General features: G+C 38.2%; 1 protein-coding gene across 5 annotated transcripts in view; it reads left to right on the top strand.

Annotated features, from left to right (window-relative positions):
* Window positions 1-1,914: 1,914 nt before the first annotated feature.
* Window positions 1,915-13,035, top strand: part of EXOC4 (exocyst complex component 4) — a 758,369-nt gene continuing 747,248 nt past the window's right edge. For 3 of the 5 annotated variants that reach the window (XM_036328650.1, XM_036328651.1, XM_036328653.1), the window contains exon 1: window positions 1,916-2,078. In XM_036328650.1, the coding sequence (XP_036184543.1) occupies window positions 1,993-2,078 (86 nt within the window). In that variant the 5' untranslated portion in view covers window positions 1,916-1,992. Of the gene's footprint in view, window positions 2,079-13,035 lie in introns of all 5 variants that reach the window. The other 2 variants (XR_004970959.1, XM_036328652.1) reach the window with 1 other exon arrangement.

Below are 13,035 nucleotides of genomic sequence, written 5' to 3'. Positions count from 1 at the left end.
ACTAGGCCCAACTATCTGCCTTATATTAATGAGTTATTTAACTTTATAACTTGCTTTTTGCACTTATACCATGAAAACCTTCTTTTCAGTAAAGATTAAAATTATGATTTCCAGTGGCTATTTGTTATATTATTATATGAATGTTCTATAATTTATTTAAAATTTCTATGTTGTTTCAAATTTTCAATATTTTTCTATGCCTCTATTTTTTTTTTAGGAACAAAGTCCCTAGAACTGGAATTATTGGGCCAAAGGGTATGACTACTTTTACATAAAAAGAAAATAAATGAGAACTCCAAGCTGATTTTAAAAAGTCAATGTGAACTTTCACCAGCACAATCTATAATAATAAAAGCATAATCTGCTAATTAGACCAGATGTCCTTCTGGACGACCTTCCTGATGAAGCTGGGGCTATGAGGGAAGCCTGGGTCCTGGGTGCCAGAGGGAAGCCGATGCCAGCAGCTGGGGGAAGAAAGGCCTACTCTTGCATGAAATTCGTGCATCGGGCCTCTAATATATATATGTTGGTTTTTTTTGCAATATATGTTTAAGAAAGTAGTTGATGTGTTTTGGGGTTGCTACTTCCCAACTCCAGACCTCGAGTTTGCTTTCTATTCATCTCTTAAATTCTTAATCTTTACTGCTACTAAGCAGATTGAAGCATAGTGACCTCCATCTTGAGTAAAAAACTGCTGTTTGAAATTTTAACCCTGCTATTCTGGCTTCTGTAAACGCTTGCGTGCTTAAATAATAAGGAAAAATAAGATGACTCCCATTCCAGAGAGGCCATCAACTATGCCCCAGACAGAGTTGTCAGTGCTGGCACCAGGCCAGGTCTTGAGATATGGTCTCACAGCCCTGACCCAGCACATAGGACTTTTTCTCAGATGGTCCAGAAGTCTTCCAAATTTGGAAGACAAAGAGCTGAAAAAAAGTATAAATAGGGAAGACTTCTACCATGTTGGGGCCCAGAATTTGACAGAGACATTCTACTCTGAGCCCACTAGTGCTAGCGTACTAATAAAAGACTCCAAATTAATTTGGCTTATTGACTAAGGTGTCTTCTGATTTACAATATTACAAGATTACCTCTTTCCCTCCTTTTCAATATTTATTTTTCCTATTGTTTTTGATTTGTCCACTTCCCATACATACTTTAATCTTTGTTATTTGTTCATTTCATCTTCTGAATGAATAACTAAACCAAGAGTCATATGCAGGAAATATGAAGACTTACTAGTAAAAATATTAATAAAGCACACATGGACATGATTATTATCCATATTTTATTTAGCTTGGGAAGAAAAGGAATTTGTAATCTGGTCAGTTTTGGTTTTGGTTTCTTTGGTCTTCATCAATATCCATTTGCAGGTTCCTGAGTGTATGTTTTTTAGGATTGTCTGGGAATACAGGGACACTGAAAATGATTGAACTCACATAAAACTAATGCAAAACACTTAGTTTTAGAGAATATTAGAGAAAAGCATTTGTATCTTCATTTTCACATTTTACTGTTTTTAAAAAAACTACTGTGTTTGAAGTAGAATCGCGCATGTAGACATCCAGCATAGACCCCTGCCCCACTTAGATACGCCCCTCCACCCAACCCACCCACCCACCCACCCACATTGTGGCATCATCAGATAAATTTTAACTTAAAAACTGATATCATTCTAAAAACAAGGAAATTAAAAAATCCGAAGATCAGAATAAAGATAAGTAAGTCACTTATTAGGGGACTTCACCAAGCAGCCCCTGGTTTGGCTTCCCCCGCGCCCAGAAGCGGCTCAAGGAAAACTACAATTCCCAGAGTGCTTAGAACGCGCGTCGGCCTGGAAACGCGCGAAGTCCCGCCCCCTCACTCCGGCAACGGGAAGAGAAGTTCTGTGAAATGCTCTTCTCCTATTGGTGGGCTCTCGGAGAGGTCAATTGCAGAGTTCTCACCGCCTTCGCTCCATTGCAGCCCGCGGGTTCTCCGCCCGTTACCAAGATGGCGGCAGAGGCAGCCGGTGGCAAGTACCGAGGCACAGTCAGCAAAAGCAAAGATCCCTCGGGGCTGCTCATCTCTGTGATCAGGTGAGGGAGGCAGGAGGCAGGGTCAGGGGACAGGGCAGCGGGCAGCGGCTCCACCTCCGCTTGGCAGGGAGAAGGGTGAGCTGGGTGCCGCCCTGCCGACCCTCTCCTGTCCTCCCCTCCTGGCCTCTCGCAAGCCCATCCCAGGGTCCCCACGGGCCCCCCAGTGTCCGGGGGCTGGGCTGGAGGGAGGAGCCTCCCTCGGTGTTTTCTCTGGGGCCAGAGCTGCCCGCGGGATGCCCAGGCCCTGCCGGCACGCTGTGGGGCGTGGTGGAGGGAGCCAGGTGAGCCCGCCCCGCACCTGGATTGTGGGTTTCCCTCTGCCGCGCTCCCCGGAAGGGGCTCGGTTCCTGGGACTTGGGGTGTGAGGCCTGCCACGCGCTGCAGATAATGTTGTCACACTCGGGGCACCTCCAACCACCTGTGATCGGCCACAGCCTCCCTCTCCGGCGGGAGCCGGTAGTGAGCCGGTGCCTGGGCTGTGGACTTTTATTCTGTCTCCTTTTCCGGTCTATTTCTTAAGAAGGAAAGAAAGAAATGAAACAAATTTCAAGTTACCCTCTGTACACATCCCCCCCCCCCCCCGAATCTATATAGTGGGAGTGGGAGTGGCAGGCCTTCTTTTTTTTTTTAAGTGAAATAAATCGAGGATGGGGGAATCCTTTCAAGTACCATTAAGAATGATAGAGGGAGTGACTGAAAACAACCAGAATAAAACGCAACACGTTTTTTACGTTGTTGGCATTTGAATTTCAACCCTGGTATTTTCCATGAAATAAAACGTGACTGTCCTCAACCCACGCCCCTCCACCCCCCCCTTCTCCACCCCCCCCCCCCTCCCCGTGGCAAACTTTTGGTTCAGTTCTTGGAGAGCTCTTGGACTGTCCTGATCTTTTTAAAACCCTGGCCCAGCAGTATCTGGTATTTAATAAGTTCTTGAATGAATGCACAGATCGAACTTTTAAAACAGCCTGCCTTTCCTGGACTTATAAAGACCCATCTCATGTGTGTTATTTAGGGACCTCTAGGTTAAGATTATGGTATATGAAGCCATCATTACTAAATATTTTAAGGGATTAAGATGATAATTCTCTGTATGGAATACTTAATAAACTTGGCAGGCCAAGCAGAGGAAGTGCTGTTGTATTGTGGACACGTTTTCTTGCTGTGACAATACGCAGGCAGTGCAGCTGTTCCACCATATCAGAACATTTGTAGCTTCCCATCCGAATCCCCTTGGAAATGTATAACGCATGATTTATGTGGATTCTTTTTTGGACTAGTTCACTTTTTTTCTGCCTTGCAGTCAACATTTCATTTAAGCAGTACATATTTCTTTCCTGTCTGTAGCATGGTGCCAGGCACTTAGACGTGCTTTGGAAATGTTTATTGAATGAATGAGTGAATGCCTTGAGTTTTGTAAAGACTAATTTGACATGATGTAGACTATATTTGAGGGATAAAATATGTAAGTTACAACTATGACATGAGAGTAGAAGAGACATATGGGATGCAATGGGAATCCCCGGGAAGGAGTGATTATTTCCCAGTGAAAGTGGCGTGGGGAATTAGGGAAGTTAGCAGCTATATACAAATGTACCATCTCATTGGTGTACTTATGATTCTGTAGGTTTTACCCATTTCTTTTATGCTATATCAGTTTTTAAAAATGCAGTTAAATTTACCCTAATGTTCTATATTTGAAAAAAGCTTAAAAAACAAACTAAAGCTTTGTTATTGATACTGATTCAAAAACATGTATATTGCTCTTTGGTTGCCTTTGTGTTTTCCAAGGGAAATTTCCCAATGCTGGGTGGTGTGGGGTGTGATTTTGTGGTTTATCCATCCATTTCTTATGTCCATACATATTACTTTCTCATGATCACCCTGATTTAGTCCCAGCGCATTTTTTTTTTTTATTCTGGCCTCTGTTGCTTTTTTTGTTTTCATTTTTCTTCCTTATTTTGGACCACCTCAGACCATTTGAACAACACTTTTTATTTTGTTCTATCACCAGCATGATATAAATGGAGTGTCCACACCTAGCATTCTGGGTAAGGATACTGGTTCATGTTTACACTTGACCATTTTAAGACTGATGTTGTTGATGTTTATATATCAACATCTCTTTGAGACACAGGGCAATTTTGACATTGTAGTGAGGGTGTTGCTAACTCTCTCTGCTCTTGTTTCCTCCCTGATATGCTTTTGAACATACCCAATGCTTTAAATTTCATAAACAGTGGCAGTGAATGAGAGGAGGATGGTGATATTACTTTGGTGTTCAGGTTGGGGAGAGTCAGGGGAGAGTACTTCAGGGAACAGAATAGGGAATGTAGTTGCTAAGAGAGTAGATATAAAAATTTCTCTTCACAAGAAAACAGAACTGTGAGGTGATAGATGTTAACTAAACATACTGTGGTAATCATTTTGCAACATACACATAAATCCCATTTACACCTTAAATGAATACATTGTTAAATGTCATTTTTATCTCACTAAAACTGGAGAAGTTGTTCTGTCACTGTAGTTGCTGCTTTGTCTATCTGTTCAATTTGTATTCTCTGTGTTACCCTTCTTGCAACCTTGTCTTCATGATTCCTCATTCCTGGTATAAAACTTTGGTTACCTCCTCTTACCCTTAACCTCTTTTCAAACTCTCAAAGACTGTAGCTTTCCTGGTTGCTTTGGCAACAAGCCTCAAAAAGAAAAACCAATTTTAGACTCATGTTAATAAAATCTGAACTACATCTAAAGGATACTTGGGACTAGATGTGCCAATTCTCTTTTATGTTTCCTTGGCCCTATCATTTTGTCACAGTAAATTACTTGTTCATGAAAGAGTCCTCTGTCCTCTGAAAAGTTTGCTTAGTTTAGCTTTATCTTTTTATATCACTGAGCAGTTGTTTTTCTTTTTTGAATAGTGAATGTTAAAAATTCTCCCTCAGCCGAAACCGGTTTGGCTCAGTGGATAGAGCGTCGGCCTGCGGACCGAAAGGTCCCGGGTTCGATTCCGGTCAAGGGCATGTACCTGGGTTGCGGGCACACCCCCAGTAGGAGATGTGCAGGAGGCAGCTGATCGATGTTTCTCTCTCATCGATGTTTCTAACTCTCTATCTCTCTCCCTTCCTCTCTGTAAAAAATCAATCAAAATATATTTAAAAAAAAAAAAAGGAATTTAAAAAAAAATAAATAAAATAAAAAAATTCTCCCTCAGTTCTCTTGTTCAGATATGTAAAAAAGGTAATTTCTAAACTATATTATGTATTGACAAGTTTGTAAGTATTTTTGAAATGCTATTCCTATTTGTTAGAAGAGCATTTATTGTTATAATTGTCTTTTAACATTGGATAAAAAAAAATGTACAGATGAATAAGGGGTTGACCTAAGGACAGAGTAGGTGTGGACATGCCATATCCAAATCTCATCTAGGGCACCACGGTTTCTAACCAGGGTACCAGGTAGATAAAAAATGACTCTGTTTTGCTAGTGTGGTAGTCCATCAAAGTAACTTAAAGATGAGGTATAGTGTAATTGTAATGAAAGTATTACATTTGGCAGATGGGTATTTTTAAAAGTACATTGAGACTCATAAACGAAATTCTTAACCATTTAAAAATATGTCAGGACAGTCAGGTATTCCATAGGGTGTACTCTGGGCTTTGCAAAGAGGTCCACAGGTGGTGAGGAGGGGCTTCGATGAGACCCAGGGCTGGGGATTGAGTCTGCCGGGCTGCTGCTCACTGCAGGTTTTGGTTTGAAGTCTTGCCCACTGGCCCCTTAAAATGGAACTAATTGGGTGGACAGAGTCCTGGCTCCCTGCTGATGCACAATTTGTACAGTTTCATGCCCGTGTCCGCACACATTTTCCTGCTTTACTATCAACCCTCTACCCCCACCTGCTCACCTTGTGTTTGGTGTGGCGTTAGAGCAGGAAGCCTTTCTAACCAGGAAATGAGCATCATGACATTTGGGAAATGCTCTTTTGTTTTTGTGAGTTCTTGTCAGATTTTTAATTGGGAAATGTGTCTACCTTTTACTGTTAGGTGATTTGCTTTCCAATTAAAGGTTGACTCTTTTTTATAAGTTGGTCTTTAATTGCCAATTTAATTGGGAAGACAAACTTGACTGTGACTTGAGGAGATCTTACCGAAACCTCGGAGTAGAGCTTTTGTAGGCAGATGTTACAGATGTCAAGGAGGTTACAGATGTCAAGGAGGTTACAGATGTCAAGGAGGTTACAGATGTCAAGGAGGTTACAGATGTCAAGGAGGTTTGGAGGAACTGAAGGCTCACGTTTCCATCAACTTTCAGGTCTTCACAGAAGATGGAATTTCAAAAACCGAGCAAATCCTTCATTGAGAACACCTGTTAAGTTGCAGGAAGAGTATTTTGGTCTGCCCCATATTTAATCCAGAGAACACTGTTGAGGGGGCCAGGCTTTGATGAGAGCATTGACCAAGCAGCTTTGAGGTCCACAACCCTGTTTGTGGTGGGAGAGGGGTGTAGACACTTCAGAGCAGAGTCCTGCACGTGGTGCTAGGAAGTCAGTGTCGTCTCCAGCACCACCTTCTCTCTCTATTTGAGCCCATTTCATAATGTTTTTTAGGGTTTCTGGCTCTCTTTGCATCCTCGGAGTCTTGTCACGAGTGATACACTTTGAAAATTACTACTAGAATACCTGAAGACTAAACACTTTTTCAACTTTCTGGGAGTCCCGGGACATCCAACAGCATATGTGGATGCAAGGGGGGAAAAATTTTCCTTTTTTTTTTTTCTGGCTAATATGCAGAATTAATATCATGGGAATCCACGTTGTAGTTTCTAACCTTTTTGTTGTTATTTTAGAGAAAGAGGGAGGGGGCGGGAGAGAGAAACATTGATGTGAGAGAGAAAATTGAGTGGTTGCCTTCCATACATACCCCAGTGGGGACTGAACCTGAAACCTAGGTATGTGCCCTAACTGGGAATCGAACCCGACACTCCAACCAGCTGAACCACACCGGCCAGGGCATGTGTAATTTTTAACATTGGGATCTCTTGAAGGCTTTGAGGCATATGTTTTTAATGTTGGGTGATTGGTCAGGTTTTTTTTTTTTTAAGCAATTACTTGTAGGTAGATGTGGTCACAGTCTTTGGTGGGAAGTGTGGTATAGTTAGTAGAAACTTACTGTATTATCCATGTAAAGTAACCCTGGACCAGTTACTTAAAACCACCAGTTTTAGTTTCTGTACTTGTAAAATGGGGTAATGATGATCTGCTGTGGTTGTTGGGGAAATTAAGAGTGTGTGAAAGTGCCCAGCATAGTTTGGCATAGAGAAGGCATATTCATTTCCTCATTTTTAGGATCTGTAGCTTCTCTGGTTAGAAACTTTATTTTAATGTTTGCCAGCTAGCTACCGGGTTATGTTCATTTTCATCCAGACTATTCTTTCCAGGTTGGCTAGAATGTTTGATTCCAGTTATCAGAATGTTCTCTTTATACCCAGGGAACCGTGTGTAGCTGAATTTAGATGGTTATTATTTGATAATATGAGAGTCAGCTAAATAGCTAGATTTAAATATATGTATGCTTATGTGTGTATGCAAAACAAAATGTAAACCGACATAAAATATAAAACATACTTATTAGATTATACACACAAAGATGTGTGTATAATCAGCAAGCAAATTGAAGGGCCAGTGATCTCTGCCTAGCTCATCTTTGCTGCCATTAAAACATTATACATATGATTTCTTAAATTAAATGTGTAATTTTCTAAAATTAGTTATGTATTTAAAAATTCAAATTTTTGAAGAGGAACAAAATAAAAAGAAGTGAAGACTTTTCTCCTTGTTCATTTCCTTCCTAAAACATAACCCTGTTAAGTGTCTTGTGGTTCTGTGAGAAAAATAGGGGACTATATTTATGTGTGAATGTATAGTCTTAATGAAAAAATATCTATTTAATGTATTAGTATAATATTGTTTATGAATTTAAATATTCTTAAGGAATATTTATAAATATTATATATATATTCTTTAAACAAGTGGGATCATGCTATGTATACTTTAAAACTTTGTTCATTTGTTTTACTTTATCTTTGAGATCTTTTCTAGCAGCACACACTGATTTCTGTCATTCTTTTCAGTAGCTATGTAGTATTCTGTCATATGTATACACCATAATCTATTTAATTTGGGCCACCTTTTACTTAGTTTTTAAACAAGCACTTTAGGTGTTTCTTTATTGTTTTTATCTTCTGTTAAAACTATATTGCAGTGAGGGGGCATACCCAGGAATTTAAATTTATGGCAGTGGCAGTGGAATAGTTGCATTAGAGTATGTATATTGCCTTTTGTATTCTGACAGATAGAGCCAAAGTGTACTTTAAAAAGATGATAATTTACACTCCCATAAGTGGTATATTAAAGTACCTGTTTCCTCATGGTTTTGCCAGAAATGGAATTTTTATTAAAAACTTATTATTTATTATAGTTGACATACAATATTATATTAGGTCCAAGTGTACATGGTGATTTGACATTTACATACCTTAGGATGTGATCACCATGATGTCTAGTAACCAATCTATCATCATACATAGTTATTACAATATTATTGATTATATCTTCTATGCTCTACATTACATCCCTGTGATTAATTTATTTTATAACTGGAAGTTTGTGCCTCTCATTTCCTTTCACCCTTTTCACCCGTCTATCCCCTTTCCAGCTACCATCGTTTGTTCTCTGTACCTATGAGTCTATTTCTGCTTTTTTTGCTTGTTCGTTTACTTTGTCGTTTTTAGATTCCACCTATAAGTGAAATCATATAGTACTTGTCTTTCTCTGTCTGACTTATTGCACTTAGCATAATATCCTCTAGGTCCACCCATGTTGCAAATGGCAGGATCTCATTCCTTTTTAATGGCTGAGTCATATGCCATTATATATATCAGAAACTGGATATTTTTGATGATTGTCTTTACTAACTCTGCTGCATTAAAATATTACCAGGGGAGTGTTTCTTTCACTGTCATTTAGACACTGCTGCTGGATATACCTGGATGTGTTTTGCAAATATTTTTTCCCCAGTCTGTGGCTTGTGCTCTCATTCTCTTGACAGTGTCTTTCCCAGAGTGGAAGTTTTTTTATTTTAATGAAGCTCAGCTTATCAATTATTTCTTTCATTGATTGGTTCTTTGGTGTTGTATTAAAAGTCATTGCAATATCTAAGATCATCAAATTTTCTACTGTGTTACTTTCTAGGATTTTTATATTTTGTGTTATATGTTTAGGTCTGTTATCAATTTTGAGTTGATTTTTGTGAAGGGTGTAAGATCTGTGTGTACATTCATGGTTTTGCATGTGGGTGTCCGGTAGTTCTACCACCATTTGTTGAAAGATTATCTTTTCTCCATTGCTGAATATATATTGGATCTTCAGCAATGATTCATTTCCCTTTATAAAAATTATATCTCACAAACATAAAAAATATATCATAAAAGAGTAACATTGTCCAATCTCATTTCCCAAAATATTTTCTCACTTCCTTTTTTTAAGGTTTTCACGTGGATGCTGTCCACATGCATACAAAGAATAATTGTTGTAATTATAACAAAGTTAACATTTTTTAGCATAACAAAATTTTTTTATGTTAATGTGTAGTCTTTGTAGTTATAAAATACTTTTAAGTGGGAGAATTAAAAATATAGAAATTACAGAAGAAAATATAAATTACTCATATTCTCTTCATCTAGAATTAACTACTCTTAATAACTTTGCTTTCAATTTTTAGAAAATCACTATATTGTTATAAAAATAGTATGCACGCATTAAAGGAATTTAAACAATGGAAATTCAGAAAAATGTGAAGATAAAAAAAATTTCAAACTTTATCCTCCATAAGTTTCCTTCATTGAAATTAGATGAACCTAATTCCAGACATATTTCTCACACATGTGGGTTCTCTCTCTCTCTCTCTCTCTCTCTGTATGAAATGTCAGAGGGATTGATAGAAATAATTTTTAAAAAATAAATATGGGCCCTTGCCTGTATGCTAACTTACATGCTTACTTTGTCTCCCTTTTTCAGGTATATATATGTATAGTAAAGTGTACACATATTAACTCTATGGCTTGATGAATTTTTACCTGTATAATCACATCAAAATAGAGAACACTTTCAGCATCCCTGTCAATTTTTTTAGTGTTGTGTGTGTGTGTACAGATATTCTCTTGTTCCAATACCATTCTTTGAAAAGACTATCCTTTTTTTACTGAATATCTCTGCACCTTTGTAAAAAATCTGTTGATTAATGTGGGTCTGTGTCTTGACTCTTAGTCTGTTCCATTCATCTTCTTATCTTGATGACAATACCAGTCTTGTTTACTGCTTTTATAAATTGTGAAGATGCATGGTGTAAGCTCTCCAACTGTATCCTACTTTTTAAAAGTTGTTTTGGCTGTCCTAGGTCCTTTGTATTTCTGTATCAATTTTAGAACTAGGTACTCAATTTCTACAATAAAACCTGATGGGATTTTGGTTGGGGTTGCATTGAATGTACAGGTTAACATGGGAGAATTGACATCTTAACTGTATTGAGTCTTCTGATCCATGAATAGGGGATATCCCTCCATTTAATTTTTCTTTAATTTCTCTCAGCAGTTTTTAAAAAATAGGTTTCAATGTATAAGTCTTACATTGTTTGTCAGATTTATTTCTGTTGTTTTAAGCCACTGCAAGTTGTCCCACAGCTCACTGAATGCTGAGCTTCATTTTTCCCCATTCTTTTTTTCTTGGCATTTTCTTCTGTATAGTTTGTATGGTTGTGTGTTCACGTTCACTGATCTTTTCTACAGTTCCTAATTTGTTAATTCCATGTAATGCAGTTTTTTAATGGTTTGTTGTATTAATTAATCTCTAGAAGTTTGATTTGGGTGTGTGTGTTTTAATATGTTTAATGTCTGCTTACATGTTTGCTCTTTCCTATAGTTTCTTGACCATATGGGATACAGATATCATAAATGTTTTAATGTTCTTGTGTACTAATTTTATCATCTGTTTTATTTTGGGGTTAGTTTTAGTTGAATGATGTTCCCCACCTTCCTTCTACTTTTTGGATGGTAGATATTCTAAATTTTACCTTGGTAGGTACTGATATTGGATGTCTTTATTTTCCTATAAATATTCCTGAGGTTTTTTCTGGGATGTGGTTAAGTTACTTGGGAACAATGGGGTCTTTTCAGGTCTTGTTTTAAATTTCTCTAATTGGGAACAGAGCAACATTTAGTCTAAGGCCAATTTTGTCTCACCAAGATGGCAAAGTCCTTTTGAGTGCTTCTCCAGGTGCTCTGTGAGTGATGAGAGTTCTCACTCTGGCTGGGCACGATTTCAGATAATTGTTCCCGTTAATCCTCTCAGGTGGTTCTTTTCCTGGTCTTGAGTGGTTCCCTCTCGCGCTTGCGTTGATGATACCTCGCTGAAGAATGGAGAAAGGCCCCTACGCACCTCCCAGTGCTGCGGGAGCTCTCTCCTCTCCACAGCTCTGCCTGCAAGCTCTAACTGCCTTAATGTCCAAGTTTGAGCCTGTTTTGGTTTTTGTAAGTCATTTCAGATGATTTGCATATGCTCAGAGAGGAAGAGTAAGGTAATCATATGTGTATATACAGTTTTGGCATGAAAATGAATTAGGTATCTTGGCACTAGTTGGTCTTTCTGACTTTTCAGTAATTTGCGGTGTATTTAATTAAACAGCTAAATAACTTTGATTCATATAGTACTTTTTTAGGAACTTTTCCTTCAGAACTTTTACAAATGCTTTGGAATTCTTATATATCTGTTTATGTATTTCTTTATTTTTAAGAATATAGTTCTTGTCTGTGTTGCGTATTTAGTGACTGTGATAGTGCTGTTAATTGTGAGCCCGAGGTCTCACAGTTACGGAGCTGGTAAATGGGGTTTCTTTGGGTGCCATCATACTTTGTCTCTTTTGCTTGCACTCGGATGGTTGCAACCTGTGCTTGCATTTTCCAGTTTGCAGTGAGGAGCCTGCTCCCTGTGCGCGTCTCTGTTCCTTCCTTTATCTGTACTTGCTTTCAAGCCATGAAATGAGTTATAATCTTGGTCTTTGTAGTACCAGTCCTTTATTTGTAGGGAATTTCACCTTGGAAAAACATGGCAACTCACCATTTAGCAGGAAGTTATAATGGAAAATTGTTGGGTACCATTTTACGTGGTAAGAAAATTTTAAGATCCTTAGGAGAACCTTTTCTTTAAAAATTTTAATAAAGTTGCTGTGGAAAATAAAGTGGTACATGATTCAAAAGGTGATTTTCCATTTAAAACTTGGTGCCTGTCATTGTGGTATGGGAGACATTATTTTTACTCAAAATATAACTTGAGAGCTTTTTAGAAATACAGGATTTCAATCACCACCTGACCCACTGACTCTGCCTTGATTTCCAGGTGATTCAAATACACTTTAAAAAACCAATTAGCATTTTACTGTTTAAAAAAGCTGAGGTACTGGCATTGTAGCTTTGTTTCTTAAAAAAGATTATTTTAAAGCAATACACACTGAAATACATACCAATAAAAATGATGTGCCTAGGATTTGCTTCAAAGTAATTGGGAAGAAGGTTGAGTCAGTGAAAGATGAAGCAAGATTGGAATGTGTTTAGTTATTGAAGCTGGGCTTTTTCGACAAGTGTCTTAATTTTTGTACGTGTTTGAAAATTTTAATAAAATTGTGTGTATGTGTGTTATATATGTTATGTGGCGAGGAGAGGGAAGAGAGTGGGGTTCTGTAGATTAATAAATTGCAGAAATGCTAAATAATGTATCTTCATGACCTGTCCACCCAGCCCCTACTCTGACAACCTCCCACCCAGCGGCACCTTGCATATTATCATATTCAAGTCTCCTGGATGTCTGCGGTTAACAACTCTTCAATTTGTGTAATCCAGAATTTCCAAA

This window comes from Myotis myotis, unplaced genomic scaffold (assembly GCF_014108235.1).
Source record: "Myotis myotis isolate mMyoMyo1 unplaced genomic scaffold, mMyoMyo1.p scaffold_m19_p_11, whole genome shotgun sequence".
Taxonomy (NCBI): Eukaryota; Metazoa; Chordata; class Mammalia; order Chiroptera; family Vespertilionidae; genus Myotis; species Myotis myotis.
This window is presented reverse-complemented; position numbering and strand designations above follow the sequence as displayed.